This window comes from Lissotriton helveticus, chromosome 10 (assembly GCF_964261635.1).
Source record: "Lissotriton helveticus chromosome 10, aLisHel1.1, whole genome shotgun sequence".
In the NCBI taxonomy this organism is placed as follows: domain Eukaryota; kingdom Metazoa; phylum Chordata; class Amphibia; order Caudata; family Salamandridae; genus Lissotriton; species Lissotriton helveticus.
In genome coordinates, this window is record NC_136071.1 from 128,557,976 (window position 1) to 128,579,859 (window position 21,884).

A 21,884-nucleotide genomic window follows, 5' to 3' on the forward strand; every position below is an offset into this window, starting at 1 on the left:
CACAAACACTCTCTGCAGGAGGGAATGATACGCCAAGCTGCCAGTAGCATGAGACATAAATACTACCCTGGTGAGGCCAAAACCTAAATACCACTATCTGTGCATTTAAAGAATTGGTAACGATAATTCCACAGACAGCTGCGCTGTCAATCAAGACCTATAAATGCACAAAAAACTGCATTCAGATTGATTTCTGAGAAGAGCCTTGGTAAAAAAAAAATCTGGTTGGGAGTGTGTGGCAGATAAATAGAAGATGTGAGTTCTTTTTGGACTCATTGACTTTTTTGGGGGCAAAACGTCACATGTGGGGTGGTTGAAGCGTTTTCTCCCAAAGAGCGATCCACAAGGCTGGGCAGACTGTTGAGGCCATTGTGTTAAATGAAGTATGAACATTATAAAAGGTCCACCCAGAGCCGGCTTTAGCGCTGGTGGTGCCAGGTGCGACAATTTCTTTTGGCATTCCCCCCATGACCTCCTCCTTGGATTTTTTCAATACCATCCCGCAAAATGCCTCTCGTCTCTCCATAGCCCCTCTCTCACATACATTTCATTTGTTTTTAAACTGGTAACGGCTCAGCTATCCACATAAAATACAGATCTGTTCTTTGCAGAAGGTATATTATCCCTCTGCGCTACTTTATGACGAGTCAAAACTGACACTAGACAAAACTCCCATCTGTCTCTCTAGCAGGAACATTAATCACAAATGTTATCTTGAAACGTATTGCCGCCTGAAAGCTGGACACACAAGCAACTCTGCAGCGGGTGCTTTTAAATCATAAGTTATTGCTAAACACAGACCCCCACCCCGAGGTCAGCGCAGAGTGCGGCCGCACCGGTCACACTGCCCTAAAGCCAGTGGCGTAGCTAGACTAGAAACCACCCGTGGTGGTTCGTGCGGCGGCCACCCTGCGGCGTGTTTAAGAGCGGGGGCGGGTGCTGGCAATACTGCGGGGGAGGCTGGCACCCTCAAAACTCATGCTGCCCGGGGCAAACTGCCCCCCCCACCCCTCCCCCTCTAGCTAAGCCACTGCCTAAAGCCAGCCCTGGGTCCATTAGGGGAAGGTGTGTCACAGCAGCCAGTGCCTCACTCTACATTGTCAGGTGTGCCGGAGAGCTTCTCTCGGTTAGTTCTCCTGGGGTGTATCTTATTAGCCTTCCATTCCCCATTGAGATGGGCCATCAGGCTGCAGCCAAGCAGGGCTCAATGGCTTCGGGTTTAGTTTGTAGGAGCTTGCATTGGGTGGCTTAGTAAAAGGGAAAACAATTAAAACCAATGAAAGATTTGGGGCAGGCCAATGAGGCTGCATCTTTGTTAGATCGTGGGAGCACTTTTACCATTTTTTAGGGTACCGCCTACTACCAAGACAGGCTCTAAATCACACAAAGCCGTCTGGAAAATTTAAGTAAATTAGTCCCATCAGCTTGATTCTGCCAAAGCAGGCAAAAAGGTAGAGGCATCTTTTTCTCAGAAGGAGGCCTGAAAGCCACTTTCTTACAGAGCTGGTACAAGGGGGCTTAACGCGTTATATAGTTTCTGCTGACTTCTGCTAGAATCCTTATGTTACAAGTCTAGGCCAATCTTTTATTCTTCTAAAGACAAACAAAACAAGCATTAGGAATGCATTAGGGCTCGGGTTTGTTTGAGTTAGAGATAATGGCATTGTAAATGGCAATGTGTTTTAGGCATTAGTTTTGGAATGGAAGCATGTGGTATGTGTTGGAGATATGTGTGTTGGATTGGAATGTTATCAATGGTGGCATGCTGCACTTTAACGCATTATCTTTAAAAGGTAAAAGTGCAGCATAGTGCGATAGGTACAATATTAATTGGTGGATGCGTTATCAATTGGTGTGTGCATTGATGGGTGGTGGATGTGTGTGCCTGTAGGAATTGTGCAGTGATGGCTGTTGGTGTGTGTGTTTGGTGGAAGCGTGTAGTGGTGGCTTGAGGTGTGTATGACTGGTGGTAGCATGCAGTAAGAGCTGTTACTGAATGTGGCTGTCAAGCGTACAGAGCTGGATGGTAATGCGTGTGGTTGGTGAAAGGGTGCACTGACAGCTGTTGATGATTGTGCCAATTGAAAGAGTGGCTGGTGCACTGTCAGCTGTTGGTGTGTGTGTGTGTTTGGTGAAAGTTGCACTGACATTGTTTGTTGTGTGCGTGGGTGTTTAGCGGCACTGATGCATGGTCATGTTTGTTTTTGGTGAAAGCGTACATTGATGGTTGTTGGTGTTTGTGCCTGGTGAAAGCATTCATTGACAGCTGGGGGTGTGTTGTGTGTGTTGTTTTGTGTGTAGTGGTGAGTGTGTGGTGGTGAGTCTGTGGGGGTGAGCCTGGGGGGGTGAGTGTGTGGTGGTGAGTGTGTTGTGGTGAGTGGTGACGAGTGTGTGGTGTTGAGAGAGTGAGGTGTGTGTGGTGTGTGTATGGTGTGTGTGTGTGGTGTGTGTGTGGTGTATGTGTGTGTGGTGTGTGTATGGTGTGTGTGGTCTTATGTGTGTGGTGTTATGTATGTGTGTGGTGGACTTAGTTTGAGTGTTCGTTTCCTGCACACTCACACACTGCCCCTACACATTCACACACTGCTCACCCTGCACGCTCACACTGTTCACCCTGCATAGTCACACACTGTTCATCCTGCACACTCACACACTGTCGCCCTGCACACTTACACACTTTTCACCCTGCACACTCACACTGTTTACCCTGCGCACTCACACTGTTTACCCTGCACACTCACACACTGCAGTCACTGTCCCTCTGCAGTCACTGTTACTCTGCAGTCACACTCACTCTGCAGTCAGTCTGCACTCACTCTGCACTCACTGTCACTCTGCACTTTCACTGTCACTCTCGCACTCACTCTGCACTCACTGTCACTCTCGCACTCACTCTGCACTCACTGTCACTCTCACACTCACTCTGCACTCACACTCACTCTCGCACTCACTCTGCACTCCGTATACACTGTTCACCCTGCACACTCACACTGTTTACCCTGCACACTCACACACTGCAGTCACTGTCACTCTGCAGTCACTGTTACTCTGCAGTCACACTCACTCTGCAGTCAGTCTGCACTCACTGTCACTCTGCACTCACTCTGCACTCACTGTCACTCTACACTCACTGTCACTCTACACTCACTGTCACTCTCGCACTCACTTTGCACTCACTGTCACTCTCGCACTCACTCAGCACTCACTGTCACTCTCGCACTCACTCTGCACTCTCGCACTCACTCTGCACTCACAGTAACTCTCGCACTCACTCTGCACTCACTACACACTGTTCACCCTGCACACTCACACTGTTTACCCTGCACACTCACACACTGCAGTCACTGTGACCAGTGCCTATGTGTGCGCGCAGTGCCGGTGTGTGTGAGCAGTCTGTGTGTGTATGTAGTGCCTGTGTGTGTGAACAGTGCCTGTGTGTGTGTGAGCAGTGTATGTGTTTGTGAGCAGTGTCTGTGTGTGTGAACAGTGCCTGTGTGTGAACAGTGCCTGTGTGTGGACAGTGCCTGTGTGTGAACAGTGCCTGTGTGTGATCAGTGCGCCTGTGTGTGTGCGCAGTGCTGGTGTGTGTATGTAGTGCCTGTGTGTGTCAACAGTGCCTCTGTGTGCGCGCAGTGCCGGTGTGTGTGAGCAGCCTGTGTGTGTATGTACTGCCTGTGTGTGTGAACAGTGCCTATGTGTGCGCACAGTGCCGGTGTCTGTGAGAAGTGCCTGTGTGTGTGAGCATTGTCCGTGTGTGTCAACAGTGTTTGTGTGTGTGAGCAGTGCCTGTGTATCCCTGCACCTAAAATCAACCTACTTGTCATGAGGCCCAAGGTTAGACACACAAGCAGAACTGTTGCAACACGGCTGCTCGGACCCTCCATGCAGAAACACATTCCTGCTCTCGGAGGTTTTTTTTTTTTTGCTGAACAAGACATGAGCCCCTTTGATGAGATGAGGAGAATGCGGCAAAACGTGGGACTGTTCGTAAGCCAGTGAAAAGAATTCCGTTTCGTACCTGGACGTTACTGTCTCCAATACAAACGCACTTACATACTTTGTGGGGTAATGAAGACTGTGTGTCTCATTGTCGGCGCACGACCAAGCCAGCTCTTCAAAGGCCAACACTTACACATGAAAGGATGCAGACTAACGCGCGCCCACCAAACTCACTGCAGACTGGTGAACGCGCCCCGAAGATCTGGGTTCAATTACCTCGGCACCCTGACAACTCGTAATTGACAATTTATTGCACTCCCCTGCGCGTAACCGCACAGAAAATGCAGGAAGTGCACAAACTAAAATCCATATGGCCTATTGCGTGAAGGCTACTAGAAACACAGCACTGCGAGGACCAATTAGCATGCAGATGCCAAAATAAACTACGGAAAAATCTCGCGCAGCGAGGAATTTTTACTTCACTATTCTGAGCCCCGTAACAATACGGCTCGGAGCTCCGCCCCACTTCTGACGAAGTGGTGACGTAGGCCGAGCCCTAAAAACTGAGTACAATTAAACTGGATAACAGCAACATATTTTGTTATAGTGCAAAGAAATAGCAAAAATCTAGCATAAAGCAATATTTACAAAATATTTAAACTAGATGAGCCTCACTAAGGAACAACACAGATAAATAACTTTTGCATTGGTATATTTTCTGGGGCTGAAACACACCAGCCATATAAAGGAAACATTTCTCTTGTTCCTAATGGAAAATGATAAAACTTGCATTGGCATTTTGTGTGATGGAACCCTGCCTTATTGGTACCCTACAGTGGTTATTGCCATACAGCATCATCATCTATATTATAATTCGACAGTCTAGGCTGTCAATTCTAAAGGTGCACCTCTTTTAGGGCCAGATAACCAAAACCATTGGCGTCCCACAGCAAAAATGCCCCAGAAGCTTTAAGATGAGAAACCCCACAAACACTAGAGTATGTGAATAACTTCAAACCTTTTTCCAAACCAATCCTGTCCGGCATTGGTGGACTTTTAATCCAGTAAAGTGCAGGGGTAAGTCCCTTTCAAGGATGAGAATGGAATGGAACTCCTAAATTGGAGAGGTGGGTAAAGGAGATGTTTTCCATGGGGCAAAATATTTTACCAAGTGTAATTGTCAATATGTTAACTAAATAACCAGAAAGGTCTTCACACAGTTGTACACTTGGAAACCTACAAGTGGCGTAAGTTTCAGGTGTACTATTGAATATCTTTGAGAATCCCATCAGTTCAGAAATCCTCACCCCTGGGAGGCTGTAGATCTGTTAGTGCAGATTTCTCAATGTTTTGTAAGTCAGGCCCTAAGTGTGTGAGATATGGCTACCGGAAAAAGATGACTGAAGGTTGTTGGGGGACACCGCTTTGCCATAAGCTAGATCAGTGTTCTCCAAAATTGGCCCTGGAGGGCCTGATCTATGCCAGATTTTTAAGATAACTACATTTATCTAAATATGGATATGCTAAGAATCTGCCATGGATCCGGCCCTCCAGGACCGACTGTGGACAACCCTGATCTAAATGAAATATCAGCTCTGACCTTGTATAGCCTGACACTCTTATTTAAGCATGCTTTTTTCATGCTCTGAAAAACATAATTCTTTTACAAATAAGATTAATAATGTTAGATGTATTTCTGGCAGCAATGTTAAATAATGTAACTATGATAACTATGCAACATTGTGGAGTGGGGAGCACTCTCAAGTAGCGGTTTGATTAACATTAAATGTTATCACGTATGGTAGTATCAGTATTAAGTCACTGTTAATTTTAATACAACCATCAATATTACTGTAAGTTTTAAGACGTGTCAGGATACAACAGGCTTTTCCAGTCTTCTTAAATTTGAAGAGACAAGCAATTGAGACACTCACGGGTGAGTAGTGCGCTTTACAAACCCCCTGATTGATTGATTGATTGAAGCAATTAAGGCGAGATTAACAAACCTCCTCTTCAGATGCCCTTGAAGACTAGTACCAAGTATAATGACATCTGAAGACAGCAACTTTGCAGCTTCGATATCTTATGCACTGTACCTTTGAAGCATAAAACCACTGGGTAGTCCAATGAGAGGTACCATTTTGAGAATTATTGGACTGAACTCACAAAACCTATTTGAAGTATCTTGAGTGGTCTTGCTTCACTACTGGCCTTATTTCACACAGCAACAGGGGCCTAGCTTGGCCATCAAGCTTTGTGGGGGGAGCTTCATATGTTGTGGGAATCAGGCTGACATATAATGTTTAAATACATAATAGCACAATCAGAGTACATGAGAGGGGTCTAGGGGACAGTGGAAAGAACAGGAATGCAAATTGGTGTACTAAGAGAGAAAACACAATATTTTGTAAAATAACCAATATTTTGGAGGACTTTCAAAACAGAGAGGGAGAGAGTGTGCATGTTTTTTTTCTTTGTGTATGTAAAGATTCCTGGTGAAATCCTACTGACATCTCAAAATACCTAACTGAAAGCACCTGTTCCCAACTATTTATCAAAAAATACATGGGGGGTGTAACACCCCAAACCCCCTCCTTGAAGCTACGCACCTGAACAGCAAACTACCAATGATAACTAAGAAGTGTCTTCGAACATAGACGACAAAGACCAGGCTAGTTAAAGACACTAAATATAAAATATTGTGTCATCTTTTTCCACCATTGAGCAACCATGCTCACTCAATCTAACCTGCACCAACTTTGTCACTGGTCCTGTTACATCAATCCCAGGACATAAAGCTTGCAAGAGTCATGATATGCTCCAACCCAAAATCATAGATCCGTGGGACTGTCACAAAGCCGACAGCAGCAGCGGTACAGAAGGGTTATGTACTGATGGAAATATCCTGCTACTTACTGGCAGTCAGGAAAGGTTGGCTGGTAATAAAAGGCTGGCACTTTGGATTCATACTTTGCTTTTGCTACCTTGTTTCCAGTACACGCCATGAACTGTAAAATAAAAAAGTAAAGATTAGGCAATTCCATCATATTTAACATATGTAAAGTTCAATAGATGTGCAATATTAATATAATGTGTCCTTGTGTATTGATTTATCATACACACTTCACTTGTTTTTTAGTATCAATTATTTAACTGGTAAAATTAAGGATTAACAGCAAAAACAGTGACATACAAGTCCAGTTTATACACATATAGAGATTATAAATGTTGATTATGATACATGCACCAATAGCAAACAATAATTATATAGAATATTTAAGAGATACAAAAGGGAAGAGAGGGGTGAGAGAATAAGCTATAGAAGAAAGAAACTAAAGAGAGGAAGGAAAGAAGGACAGGAGAAAAAGAAGAGAAGAAAGACAGAAATTAAAAAGTAAGGCAGAGAGAGAGGCGGGGTAGTGAGTACAATGATGGTAATGAAGAAGCAGCAAGAGTCTAAGGAAACTATGAGGTATCTTGCAAAATGGGGGACCATATAAGAAGAAAGTATCTGCGTTGTCCATTGGACTGCAAATGATCTTTTCATATGATGCAGTCTTGTACATTTCCACAAGTCATTCCTCATGTGATGGTAAATGTGGAGAGCCCCAATGTTCAAAATACGGATTTTGGCTGCTGTAAGGGCAGTGACAAGCAATCGACAGGCATGGGAGGTCAATTTGGGAATGTACGATAAATGATGGAGGTGAATTAGGGGGTCTGGAAGTTGCACGGGCAAATCCATAGATTCCCGGAGCGTAGACTCTACTGCCATCCAGAAGGGGTGTATGCTGGGACGGTCCAGCAAAATATGGACAGTATCACAGGATGCATGATCGCATCGCCAACAGGCAGAATGAGGGAGCAACCCTGCAGCCTAGAGCTGCGCCGGGTCCAGTGCCAGCCCTGAAGGATCTTAAAAAGACTGAGTTTCATCCGTGCCTCACGTACTCCTCGTTCTAGGGCCACCAAAAGTTCTGTCCAGTCTTCCTCATCATATTCCACCCGCAGACGAGTCTGCCCGGTCATCCTGAGGCTAGCCAATTGAAGCTGAGAGTAAATATGATGAATCCAGAGGTTATATAATCCAGATATCGCGCCTTTCAAATGAACCAGAGAATTGAGGTAAGAGAGCATCGGGGGACAGGGAATGGCCCAGGGTTGGGGACCAAATTTGCTCAGCAGAGAATGATGTACTTGTATATATCACCACTGTTGGGTATGCGACAAGCCAAATTTGTTCCGTGGCATTTCAAAGGACTTGATAGCACCGCCAAAGATCAAGTGCATAAGAGTCAGAATCCCAGCTCTGCACAAAGTGCCCTAGTCAAGCATGGTCCCTCCTAAGCGAATGCCGGAAATATTCCAGATGGGAGCTTTGTCCTGAAGATGCGCGTCCCCAAAAAGGCTAGTGGGTCCGCATTCAGGCAGTGTACCTGGCTTTCAGCATGAGATTGGGGGAGTCAGCGGCAGTGGGGCAAGGAAGATAGAGGGCCTGTAATCCCAACTATGCCGCCTGGAGTCTGTGTATGATGATAACTCACAACAGAGGTTCTTGGACCAGTGGGTGCATGGATGCCGATTGTGCCAAATTTATAGCTAAACAGTAATTTTCCACAGAGGGCAGGCCTAATCCCCCAGCTGATCTGTTGGCAATATGCTCCCGAATTCCCAGACAAGGTCTCGTTGAGAGCCTTACTGGTCTTATCTATGTGACGGAGGTTAGAGAGGAGTATTAATTGGAAAAGCATGCCTAACACATACGTGATTTGGGGAAGGGTAATAATTTTCATTGCTTGAGTCTGTTCCAGAGAGATAGTTTAGGTGGGACTACTTCGCGAAGTCCAGTTGCATTTGCTCCATTAATTGGTCAAGATTACCCACCACATACCATTCCAGGCCCCTATTTATTAGAATGCTCAGATACCTAAGGTGGGAATTCTTCCAATGAAATGGGTAATCGGCTGTGGCGGTGCAGGTGGTGATCCGTGACAACAGCAAGACCTTGGTCTTTCCCCAATTCACTTTGTATCCAGATACTGCCGTAAAGGCATGAATATTTTCCAAACCCACAGGGATAGAGGAGGGTAAGGCTGATAATATAAGTTAAATGTCATCGGCATATAGATACAATGTCAAGGGACCGCCGGGTGCTGGAATACCTATTATTCGATCTGATTGGCACACGGACACTTATAAACTTTCCATTGCAAGAAGAAATAACAGGGGGAGAGTGGGCAACCTTGGCCGGTACCCCTACAGACCGGGAAGGGGTCAGAAGGAAAGAAAGCCCCCTAGTTATACAATAGAAGGAGACATTCTCTTACAGTATATACTAATGAAATCACTTGCTCTGTAGAAAACATTCGCTTTAGGTTATTCTTTCTTTGCCTGTTTCCTAGTTTGTTTAGCGTATCTGGTGTACCTCCTATTAACCCGCCTTTCCATCAAGACAGGCAGCCATCACCACAGGAACGGTCAATGGTCTTTCTACTAAATAAACATATGAAGAACAGAGGGATGGACTAGAAAATATATTTTATTTGGGGCATTTGTGAAGTGTCAAGCTCACTGAGGATGCATCAGCATGCTCATTGCATCAATCTTCAGGTGTCTTCAGTTGACCAGTTAGTCAATAGTGCTGCCTGTGAAGGATTCACTTCAGTGGCTCGACTGACTGCTGTTGCTGAAAGATAATAAATTTTGTCATATTTTGTTGGGTGGATTGCTAGAAATAAAAGGATCCCAGGTCTTTCATTGACTAGTGATGGCATAGAAGTGACCTCAGTAACAGGTCCAAGTGATTCCACAAAACACTACCAGTTCCACAGCTATGGAGCTCGCTTTCTCCATTCAGACGTTTCAGAGATCCGCAACTTTTCATGAAGTAATATTCGTTGTACATTTGTAAAGGCAAGGCCAGTAAATGGCTACAAAAATAAATCAAAGTTCTGCATCTGGATGGGCATGACAGTATTTGTGTTGGATATTGAAGTCAACCACTCATTGCCAAGGTTGTTACAGAGATCTGATGGTTATTTTGAATGGAGTGCATAATGTGATACACTGACATGATGAACCAAAGCTACATCAAGTGTGACAAATTGAGTCTTTCTATTACCAGACGGCTATTTCAACATGTCTGTCATCAGCTGTCTATCTGAGTTTCCAACATTTTAATCTGAAGCCTCCTTTCATCAAGGGATGTTTGAGCCACACTGTCTCAGATGACAGAAGAGCTCGAGGATAAATGCTAAAATGTAAGAAACAGGATAGCAACGCATCAATTGAGTCAGCCAAAAGTAATGTGATTAAGAACAAGTAATACAATATTGTAGCCTGAAAAAAGGTGGCAAAGGCTTCGGCTCAAGGTTGTAGATGCATCCAAGAAAGTAACTAGAGGTAAGACCATTGCAATTACTACCAATTTAATTAGATGCTGAATAATTGAACAAAAAAAGCTCTGACCTGAATGAAAACGGAGCAAAAACATAAGAAGACTGTCTCCAATGATATCTTAAAAATATTTTTTGCTTACAAGTCCAATTAAACACATTACCACCATAGACATTATCATTATGTATACATGTATGTGGGAGTACCTAGTTAGAAAGCAATGGAGGATCATTTCTCTTCTAACAAAAGTTTTATGAGGGATACAATTCATACAGTATTCAGTCATTTACCAAAGGCCAAATAAAATAGTATAAAGACTCAAGTGCCTTATTCAGAATTATACCATCTATGCGTGTATACATTTTGAGTGTACTGAAAAAATGTGCATTCTCTATTACTGGGGTGCCATTTTCTCAAGATGTCTCAAAGTCCCTGGACCTTAACTTATTTAACAAATGCTGGGCCTTTCTTCTTGATTTGCTCCCTTCCCTTTCATCACACCCTTAAGTCTCAGGAAATTATTTTTCTACCAGCACACATATGAAAGTATACTGTATTTAAATAGCTCAATATTGGTCAAAAGGCAGTAAAGTAGTGTACATGGTCAAACACAAGCATAAAGTCAATGTGTAAAGGGAGAGAAAGCTGGATTGTGGAAGGTTAAAGCATTGCAATGTAATATTCTTAAAGAGGTGTGGCTTAAGATTTAACTAAATTGGTGCTGTGTTTCCGTGGTCCTGATGGATACAAGAATGTTGTTTCTGGTTCTTTGTGCATAGATGGAAAAGGCTTGCTGTCTTGTTTTGTTTCATTTTTACATTTCTTAGTCTGCAGTCTTATGGTATACTGGCTGTAGGTGTGCCAAGAACCACCAGAGATGGTGAGCTTATCTGCAAGATGTGCGGGGTGCTGTTCATGATGGCAGGTGTAATTTTATCATCACATCTTAAACACTCTTTGAAAGTTGACCTGGAGAATTTATTAAGGAAATAAAGGAAAAATAATTGGATAGGTAAGCATCCAATGTCTAGGAAGAATTTGTGTTTTTTTACTTGCTGAAGCATCTTACTTGAAGAACCTTTGTGATATCCTAGATTTTAACGTGGTTTCAATTAGGATCAGTAAGATCACTGATGCGGAGACAATACTGTCAATTTATTAACACATTTAGGATGCTGAGGCTACAGTTTGACAGCAAAGAAACCAAATAAATTTGGAATGAAGGAAATCACTGTTGCCACGTTTCTTCTACTCCTGTGTCTGTAGTCATCTCACAAGATGTTTAATGACTATGAAATATCAACTTCTCTAATTCTGAATTATCTTCTTAATTCTTTCTGCCAGGCCTTATAATACTACTGTTAGCATTTGTTGGTAGATGTATTTTTATTTGATTTTCAACAAGAAAAACATACACAAAATCTTACTGTAGCTGAGCGGCATAGATTTTATCGAATTATACCATATCAACATAGTATTAGCGTGTTCTCAACTCAACAGCAGCATACCTTCAATGCTACTGCTATTCCTGTAAATTTCTGCCACGCCGTAAGAGAGATGGATTTCGACTACGGCTAATTTTGATAGAACAACTGCCTGTCTTTTTGAGGAGCCACGCAAAAGCTATTTCTCAAACCCTAAATAATTAATTTTTTCAGTAGCTACCAGTCACACTGTCTTCTCTGCTGCAGTGAAAAGCCTGGGGACCAATGTGAAGTTCATCTTTGGAGTCAGAAACCAGAGGTCACAGACGGATACCATCACACTAAACAATGACAGCAAAAATGTGATTACCCATCTACTTACAAAGGGCAAACTGACCTCATCCGCAGACGCTAATGGATACAGAGTGAATCCTGATAAGCTATCCAAACTGTACCACAAGTATTTGACTTACAACCAAAATTTGTTTAACTTCTGTCTTCTGAAAAGTGTCAGAACTCATGAACTGAGTGGAGATAAAGGAGAAAAACGGTGAATTTATTAATGGTGAGATATTCTTCTAATTTTATCAATTACAGTTGCAAGCATTTTTCTTTGGTGTTTCATTTTGCATATTCCATTACAGGAGAGATGTTTTGTTTTTCTTTTCTTTTAGTGTTTTGTTTTAATTCAGTTGGAGACCCCATTTGAGTGTTTCCCAGTTCGCAATGCTCCCTGTGCCATAGTTGTTTTATTATGGTAGCTGGTCTTATCATTTTTATTTTTGTGGACTCCACCGCGCCACACCTCTGTAATCACTATTGGGAGCCATGGGTCTCACCAAATCATTTCTATGATTTGAACCTCAAAACGATGCACCAGAGAACAAAGCCAGGTATAAACGAAACAGTTCATGAAATATGTATTTAAATTAATATTTTATTAATTCATATCTATACTACTACTATAAAGAGAGAACTGTGTCCTTTGAGCCAGGTAAACTCGAAAAGTACACCACCAATCCAAACACCCAAGACATCTTTGAAAACCTCAGGGCAAGCAGAAGAACATAGGCTATATAAAAATAAAAAATATACGTTCTTTAAAAAATTTAGGAATAAAAAAAAGTAGTCCCTTGCAAGTAGCGCCGGCTGCGACGTGCATGATGACATCGGGAGCGCGGGGAGGAGCGGCGTTCAGGAGCAACAGGAAGAGCGGCGGACATGAGCGCGGGGAGGAGCTGCGGACAGGCGGGGAGGAGCGGCGAGCGGCGGACAAGCAGTGAGGAGCGGCGAGAAGCGGAGGAGCAGTGAAGCGGTGAACTCAGCAGTGCGGGGAGGAGAGGCGGCTGAGGTAAGTGAGGCAGCCGCGGGTGCGCACCTAGGGACGGGCAGAGGGACGGGCGGGGGCCATAAGTGCTCGCAAGCCTTTTCCTCAAAGTCGGGACGTCGGGGGAAACAGCGGACAAGAGCCGTGGTTGCGCACCGAGGGACGGGCGGAGGGATGGGTGGGGGTCATGAGTGCTCGCAAGCCTTTTCCTCAAAGTCGGGACGTCGGAGGAAACAGCGGAGAAGAGCGTGGGCAGAAGCGGCCACGACCAACAAAACCGGAGCAAGGGAACACTGTAAGTACGCTCTGCTGCTCCAGGCCGCTCTGCTGCGCCTCTCCTGCTGCGATGCTGCCCCCAGCCCCCTTCTTCCCCGGGCAACGCTTGGGCGGGCTGCTAGTTAATATTATAAAGAGAGAGCCCAAACCTTTGAGGCGGGTAAGCTCAGGAACTACAGCGCCAATCGGAACACCCAATACAGCATTGCAAAACACAGTATCAGCAGAAGGACATAGGCTATATAGCAGCACACCATATACATTATAAGGGGAAAAGAACGTTAGGGGCAAAGTAGTCCGTTGTGGGGGTGTGCATTGTGCTGGGGGCGTGTGCATAGAGCGATGGGCACGGCATTCGTCAAAACCCAACCCTGCTGAATTATACCGCTTCCGAGAAGAGTTCTGACTAGACCGTTGTGGGAGTATGCGTTGTGCTGGGGGCGTGTGCATAGAGCAATGGGCGCGGCATTCGTCAAAACCCAACCCTGCTGAATTATACCGCTTCCGAGAAGAGTTCTGACTAGACCGTTGTGGGAGTGTGCGTTGTGCTGGGGGCGTGTGCATACAGCGATGGGCGCTGCATTTGTCAAAACCAAGCTGGATTCCACCGCTTGCGAGAAGCGTTCTGGGTGGGATTAGCGTTCCAATACGAGTGGGCGGTGCATTTGGCTTTGCTGTGGGCGTTGGCAGTTGACGCCATGTGGGGCGTCTAAGTGGCGCTACAGCGGACAAACACGTTTACGGCTGACACAGTTCGCATGTTGCAGTGGCGTCAGGCACAGCGGACAAACACGTTCGCGGCTGGAGCCGACAAAGACGTTCCCAAAATTGCTCGGGTGCTGAGGCGATTCAGCGTAGCAGTGGGGCTAAAACGCAGTCACTCTGGCGCTTACTCACACTGGCTGGACAAGCGGAGGAACATGTTCGGCTGCAATGGACACCTAGCGTTACCGTGTATGCACTACTCAACTACACAGGTAAAAAAGAACTTTCGAGACTTTCAATTTCATCCCCGGACAACGTCGGCCGGGCAGCTAGTAATTTGATATAATTACTCTAATACATGCCTCTTTTCGTTTAGCGCATTCCATTACCATCAATCGTTCATACTACACTCCATTTTCTGTACTTGCTCTGCTCCCATTATCAGGATACGGATACCAACCTCATTTTCAGCTTCCAATTTAAAATTCCTTCGCCTCTGCAGAGCGTTTTTAATTTAAAATTTTTATGCATATATAGTTCGTTAATCTGCTAATATTATTTAATTTTCTAAACAGTCGTAGACCCTGCATAGGAGTCGTGGACTTCACGGGGTCTGCTGACCCAGTATAAAGACCCACTGTACAATGGGATTTCCTTATCACACTGAATTTACATTGCATGAACATTACAGCCTAAAATGTTTGCCATACACACTGAATAGTTTTTCTCCTCTATTGACAATTATTTATTATTTCCAATCATGGAACATATAACAGACGGTACAAATCATATGGAAACATTTCACATGTTTCCATCAGTGTTGTTCAACAGGTTTCTACAAACCTCACGTTTCCATAGGTTATTTCAAGTCGGCCCGTCCAAAGCAAAGAACTACAAATACAATAAGTATATTGCCAGTCATGTCCCCAACACTCAGTGAAAATAGAAAACCTATTACAATAACATGGGAGGGAGACCCATTCTTTCAATAACATTACCTCTGACGCTCAATGCTTGGAATCACATCTGCCCGGAGCCTGTGGGCCTCAGACAGTCACCTTGTTCATTACCAGTAATCGGGCGGTAGTCCATTTTAGTGCAGGGTTTACTGAGAAAAGGCTAGGGTGTTTCAATCAAGCCTGTTGTCTTTTGTCTGAAATAAGGTGAGAAAGGAAAGAAGGGGGGTGACCGGGATAGTATGACCATAGTCATGCTGTACCCAATTCCATGTAATATGTCATAGGACGCTGGTGTCTTGGCCAGGAATCTCAGAAGCTCTAATGGTGGAGGGAATGTTCTATCTGTACGTGTCTTAGTTAGCCTCTGTGAGTGGTTAAGAATCCTTCCCAGATTGCTTCAAGCGTATCCAGTTGGTCATTTATCCGTTCATACTGTGCCGTAGTGTAGATCTCCAGAAGCCAGGATTCGAGAACCGTAACGCGGGGGAGTCTTCATAGTTTACGGATCCCAATCTAGGCTACCGCAAGAGCAGTGGCAAACCACCTGGCTCTTTGGTGCATTATATCAGGGACATCCGTGTGATCATGCAATAGGAGTGCCTTACTCATGGTGTGCCTTTGAGTATCCAGTGTTTCCTTCATTGTGTCCCAAACCCTCTTCCAGTATAGTGCCAAGCTGGGGCTTTCCCATAGGAGATGGACCATGTCGCCATTCACGGAATTACATATCCAGGACAGCACACTTGATAAAATACCCATGTCTTTCAGAAGTTTGGGAGATCAACGCCACCTATGAATGGTTTTAAAGTAACTTCGCTTCAGTCAGGCTCCCTAAGAGGTTTATTGTGGATGCTCACGATTTCTGTCCACCTCTCATTGGTGTACTCGACCTTAAGTCTGTCAGATCAGCACTCCTTCAAAAGTTGAGCTAAAAGGGTTGAAAAGGCACGGTTTATGAGGATCTGGTAGAGTCCTCAGACAGAGGTGGAATTCCCTATGTACCTCGGCAAATGTTTTCATCCTGCCCTCCACCACTAGGTTGTCTATGGTTTTAGGCCACTCAAATAGGTTTTAAAGTGATCAAAACTCTTACCACTAACTACTGTGATAATGATGTACCAGTGATTTATCCTGCAACAGCACCATCCTTTACAAAGGAACTAAAATATATTGTTGACCTGTAGTGTTTTAATACAAGGTTGTAAAGCTTACTGCATGAAGGTAAAAGTCATGCACAAATGGATTTGTCTATCAGTCAAATGAATGGGTATAGGTTTTCTGGAATTTGTAACACAGTGATAGTAGTAACCCTAAGGGTATTTGCCTTCAGTGATCATTCCATACAGCTGGCAGCAATGCATAAATTGAAGCCCCCTGGGTGTTAATCCCTGTGTTTCTAGCCCTGGCCTATCTGTTTACAAATTATTGTTATCAAAGATGTCAGTCACACTGGCTCAATTGTAGTGTACAGATACTACAATTGTCACAATGTACTGATTGGTCACATGAAGCCCAGGATATAAATATAGTGTCTTATTGACATAGAGCAATCTAGCACACAGACCAATGGCACTGTGATCTCAGTGGCATGGGCGTTTAATTGGTAGACTGCCTACGGAGGGTGTTTATTTTCCTACAGGTGATTGGAGGATTTCTTTGGCGATTTCATGCTTGCTCGTTTGGAACCGGTCTATTTACTGGAGAGCTGCCTCAAAAGAATATTATATAGATCTGAATAATGCTTGTGTATAAATAACCCATAAAAAAGTCAATTTCCAATATTTTGTGCCTCGATAAAGTGAATGTCTCAATATAGACAGAAACATGTTCAGTTGCATATGGCATAAACTAGGGATTATTCAGCTTTATGAGGTTTACATCACTCATAGGACCTTACTCCAGCTAGCTTGGTTCTTAAGTAAAATTTAATAGTCTGCTTCAAGAACCCATCCTTGCCCAGCTGTCCTGTGGATATAATTGCCTCTTACTTCAGCAAGGATACTTTTGCCTGTGCAGATGATGGTCAGATATTTTAATCTGAATTAGAGTAAGTGGCCTGAGTCCCTGATCTGTAGCAGACTCTACCTTATGGCGTACAGGCGTAATATTTTGCTCATAGCTTGTATATGCTCAGTGCCTCACGTGTGCCTTTCGAGAACCCCTCTGGCTCAGGAGAAGTCCTCAAAACACAACTACAAAATTACTTTTCGGGCATCATTTCTAATAACATTTTCTAGATATTTAATAGAGAGCGAATTAACATAAAGAATGTAAATAATAAAGTACTAATGGGAACGCAACCAGTCTCCAAGGTCAGCTGGAACTACTAAAGCAAGAGAGTTGCCTCTTCCCCTTGCAGGTTCCAGTGAACCCACCCGCCAACATCTCCTGCATCTTCACACCAACGGGCGTCTCGCGGTTACTGGTGGATCAGAATTAGGGCTCTGCAACAGGTATTCTGTGCCACTCCCACTCCAGGCTGCTTCAGCCTGCAAGACTGAGGGGGCTCAAGCACTCGGGCTCTCCGGCAGGCCGCTTCTCCATTTCTCACCGTGGTTGGCCCATCAGCACTTGGAGCCATCCAATCCCAGCAGCACTCCTGCTGTTCTCTAATAAGGGCTAGGAGAGCCATTCTCAAGTGAGGTTCAGAGCTTCTCCACACAAGACATCCTCTAGTCTGACTATGGCATTTTGTCAGTTTAACCCACGTGTGAAGGCTCTGCCTGACCAGCTGTTGACGACAGGTCGCGTTTAGCCAGTCGCAATGCTACAGACGTATTCTGGGCTCCCAATTAGGGCCCCGTTTTACATGTGGGTCGCCAGTCATCTGCCGCTGTCTTCGGTTTAATGACAATTCTCAGTGTCAGAACTTAAGACTATTATAGGGAAATTGTAAACTATCCACGCATGGCCGTCTTAACAGCATTATAGGCCCCCGGTCAAAGCAGTGCGCTGGGCCCTGCCTACACAACCACTCACAGGAATAAGAATGTTTAACGGAAAATTAGTGTTAAATTCTTGTCTGCATGAGGCCCCTATGCTCGTGGGTCCACTGGGCAACCCAGTGTGCCCATGCATTAAGAAGGCACTGTATACAGGGCCTGGTGCCGTAGGTCCATGAAGACTGCCAATAAGTGCCAGATTGATCCCTTTAACCGGCAGCCAGCGGAAGCGGCAGTGCAAGGACCGGCCGCTGAACCCGCACCGGCACCATCAATGTTAGTACATTAGGTCAGCCTTTGGGTTAATGGCCTTAAATGGTGCACATGTTTAGGCCAAAAAGGGTCCAGTTACGTTGGTGTCCACACAGTACAAACATAATTTTGTTTTGAATAGTTCTGCTGTTTTCTAAAATGTATTATTAGTTAAATGTACAAAAGACATCTGCTTCCAATGGGATGTTGCCCTCTTCCACTCCATGAAATGTTTATTTGTGACACATTTTACGTTACTTATTTCCGCTTTGTCCAAACTGGGCAAAGGTTTTTCCAAGAAGTTTGGAACCCGTCTCTCTCCGTAGGTCCAGAATTCGAGCATTCTTTCTTTTATGTCATGTAGCAAATTAGCATTCCCTACAACGAGCCACTCAGTGTCAAACATTTTCAATTACTGAATTCATATGGTTGCCATCTGCTTTTAAACTGTGCCAGATCTCATCAGCTGTGGACGATTCACAATGTACTTTTAACTAAATCCAACATTTCTATGCCCTGGTGATCTGCTTCCAAGGCTTAGCCACAGTTCTGCCTGTGAGCTTCTAAGTTGTAAGAGCCCTGATGGTTCATATGTGAGTAACAATTATTCACCATCTACTGGGGTGAAAGGTCCACATTTTTTTTTCTGTTTTGTAGCCGGGCGGTTTCAAGGAAGTGATTTATTTTTTTTAATACTATTTTTTAAGGAAAACAGCCATTACAACGCAGCAGTTACCACGCATAACAGTTACAATGAGCACCTTACAACGCAACTACCTTTACAACGCATGGTTTAACAACGAGTATGACTTTCCACGCATGCCTTTACAATGATTTTCGTTGCAAAGGCGGTAAAGAGGAGGAGGGAGAGGATGTGGTCCGTCGGCATAAACGCCCGTCGCTGGTGCAGGAAACCAGGGTTCGAGCTTCGGGGTCGCGTCCACATCCTGTGATTCTGGGCAAATCACTTAATCTCCCCGTGCCTGAATGTGTAATGTAAATACGGTGCTCATGTAAAGCGCTCCAATACCTTCGGGACGAGTTCGCGCTATATAAAATATGCAACAAAATAAAAGGCATTTGTGTGTTAAAGGTAGTCAACGCTCTAGACTCGGAGCGAATGGGCAGGGGGTGGGAGGTGTGGGGGATGCTTGGAGTGACTTCCTGCCTGGACAAGATTCAGACAAGTTATGCAGGGCCGCCCGGGGAGACGAACGGGAACGATCGGGATGCTTCTTGGTGAGTAGTTTTCTGGTCAAGGCTGGGGGCTGGGTTTTAGGGCTCAGGGTGGTGGGCTGGGGTGTTTTTAGGGCTGGAAGGGAGGTTTTAGGGTTCAGAGCCAGGCACGGACTGGCCGTTGCGGGCACCGGGCAATCCCCCGTGCGCCGCAAGGGTGGGGGCCGGTTTTGGGCCCTGGGGGCCGTTTTTGTTACAGGGCCGTTTTTTCAGCATAGCTGCAAAAGCGGCCCTGTAACAAAATCGGCCGAAAACCGGCCACGCCAAAGAGCTCGGTAGCACCCCCAGGGGGCTGGCCGAGCCCTTTGCCAGGGCCGGTTTTTGTTCTCAGTCCGGCCCTGTTCAGAGCTGGGGGCGGGATCGTATTTAGGGCTAGGTGTTAGGGCTCAGGGCGGGAGGCTTGGGTGTTTTTAGCACTGGGAGGCTGGATTTAGGGCTCAGAGCAGGGGGATGGGGTGTTTTAGAGCAGGGAGGCCGGTTTTAGGTTTCAGTGTTGGGGGCGTTTTGTTAAAAGTTTTTACTTTAGAAAGGGTGAGTACAATGCTAACAGCATTACTGGCCTTGGTATATCTAATACAACCTGTATCTTGTGGGGTGGGAAATAAATTATCTTTGGGCTGTTAAATTGTATTTTACCTCAAAACAATATACGAACTGTTTTGGCAAGTCCCAGGAGGGAGGCCAATGGGGATACATTATTTGAGCAGTCAGCTGAGATACCCGTCTCAGTAATCATTCTCAGCAGGTGACCATATGCAGAAAATCCTTTCATCCAGTTTGGCCTCCCAATAGAGTTTGATCATAGACAGTAGGATAGGTGTGCAAAAACCTCTTTTTATATGCTTTTTTGCGACTTTGTAGTTTTAAGCTTGTCTTTCAAGTCTGTTTTGGATTTTGTGGAAGATAGGTGATTTACAAATTACCAATTACAAATTACCTTTAGTCACAAGATAATCACAGTCTCGGCTCTCAGTGGAACATTAACCGATACAACTTTGCATTAACCAGGAATTGCTCAATAATTTCAGAACAGTTTATCGTCTATCTTTGGACAAGCAAGACAGCAAGAACCTTGAGGTATAACAGCCAATGCTTAGTATGTATTTGTAAACCGAGAAGCCACATAAAATAAAATCATCTGATTTCATTTTACTCTCTATTTAGTTTTTTCTAGCCTAGAGGGAGGTTCTCCAAAGTCGGCCCTGGCGTGCCGGATCCAAGCTAGATTTTAAGATAACTGCATTTATCTAAATGGGGATATGCTAAAAGTCTGGCATGGGCCCGGGCCTCCATGGCCGACTTGGGGAAACCCTGGCCTAGAGTATAACTTATGTTTGTGTGCGGCATGAATTGTCATAAGAAACAATTGCCCGATAAATGGGAGAAGTGTGCACAGTCAAGTTTGGAGGAAAGCTCTTTAGAAGTCCTTAGATTCATGCACATTCTAGGAACAAGTCATGGTCCTGGTAGTGCAGTATGAAGAGGGCTTTACAGACTTACTAGATTATGGACTAGTAAGAAATACGTAGAAAAAAATAGCTCGATTTGGAATGGGAGTTTACCGGGAGGTAAGTTCAGGGACAAATGTTGTACAGGTGACCTCCTTAGAAAAGGATTGGATGGCTCCGAACAGGTGCATAACTCTCTCCAGGTGTTCAGCTTGTCGGCTATCCTTCAGGGCTAACATCGGGCTGGTTCTCCACATCCTCACAGTTCCCTGCTTAGGGTTCGACATTTTGAGTTGAGGGGGGCAGGTTTTATGTTTTTAGTTGTTACGAGAATGGGTGTTATCTCTGCCAAGAAATCCCTATTGACCAATATGTATGTTCAAACAATGAGATATTGGCTAAAGCAATGCAGTGCTTTTGTATTTCTTAATTCTGTTCACAATTTGAAAATAATAACAAAAATATTTAGATGTAAAGACACAGAGATCCAGGGGCACTAGTATCATTGGAGCACACACATCAAGAGGAGGAGAAGCTCAATGTGAGAAAAGGGGGTTAGGGGTTATATGATGTCGCTCGCTGAAGATATTCCACCAGGTGGAGAAAAGCCACTGGAAAAAAAGGTTGTGCCAAGTGAATTCACTAGATGGTTTACAAGGAATCTGTCATATACTAGCCAATCCTACCAATTTACCACTTTTGTGGCAGCCCTGCCATCTACGGATTTAAACTTGGATTTAAACATCTTACTGCTTGTTGAGGGCGTGGGGTGGGCGTGGCATTTCCTTCGCATGAACAGCGATAAAGATAATAAAAGAACACGTTGAAGTTCAGCCTAATAAAGCCTGTTTGAGAAAGATAAGCCATTGCAGCCATACCACAGCTGCCTATTGACTTCCCATGAGTGATCATGAGGGGAGGGCTGAGGGTTGGTCACAGTCTGGTGCTGTTTTCTGGCCCCCATGCAGACTGCACAGACT

General features: G+C 44.6%; 1 protein-coding gene across 1 annotated transcript in view; it reads right to left on the reverse strand.

Annotated features, from left to right (window-relative positions):
- ADAP1 (ArfGAP with dual PH domains 1) overlaps positions 1–21,884 on the reverse strand; it is a 424,297-nt gene that overhangs the window by 283,656 nt on the left and 118,757 nt on the right. Inside the window, exon 3 of the mRNA XM_078664923.1 lies at positions 6,856–6,947. Coding sequence (XP_078521049.1) covers positions 6,856–6,947 — 92 coding nt within the window. The remainder of the gene's footprint in view (positions 1–6,855; positions 6,948–21,884) is intronic.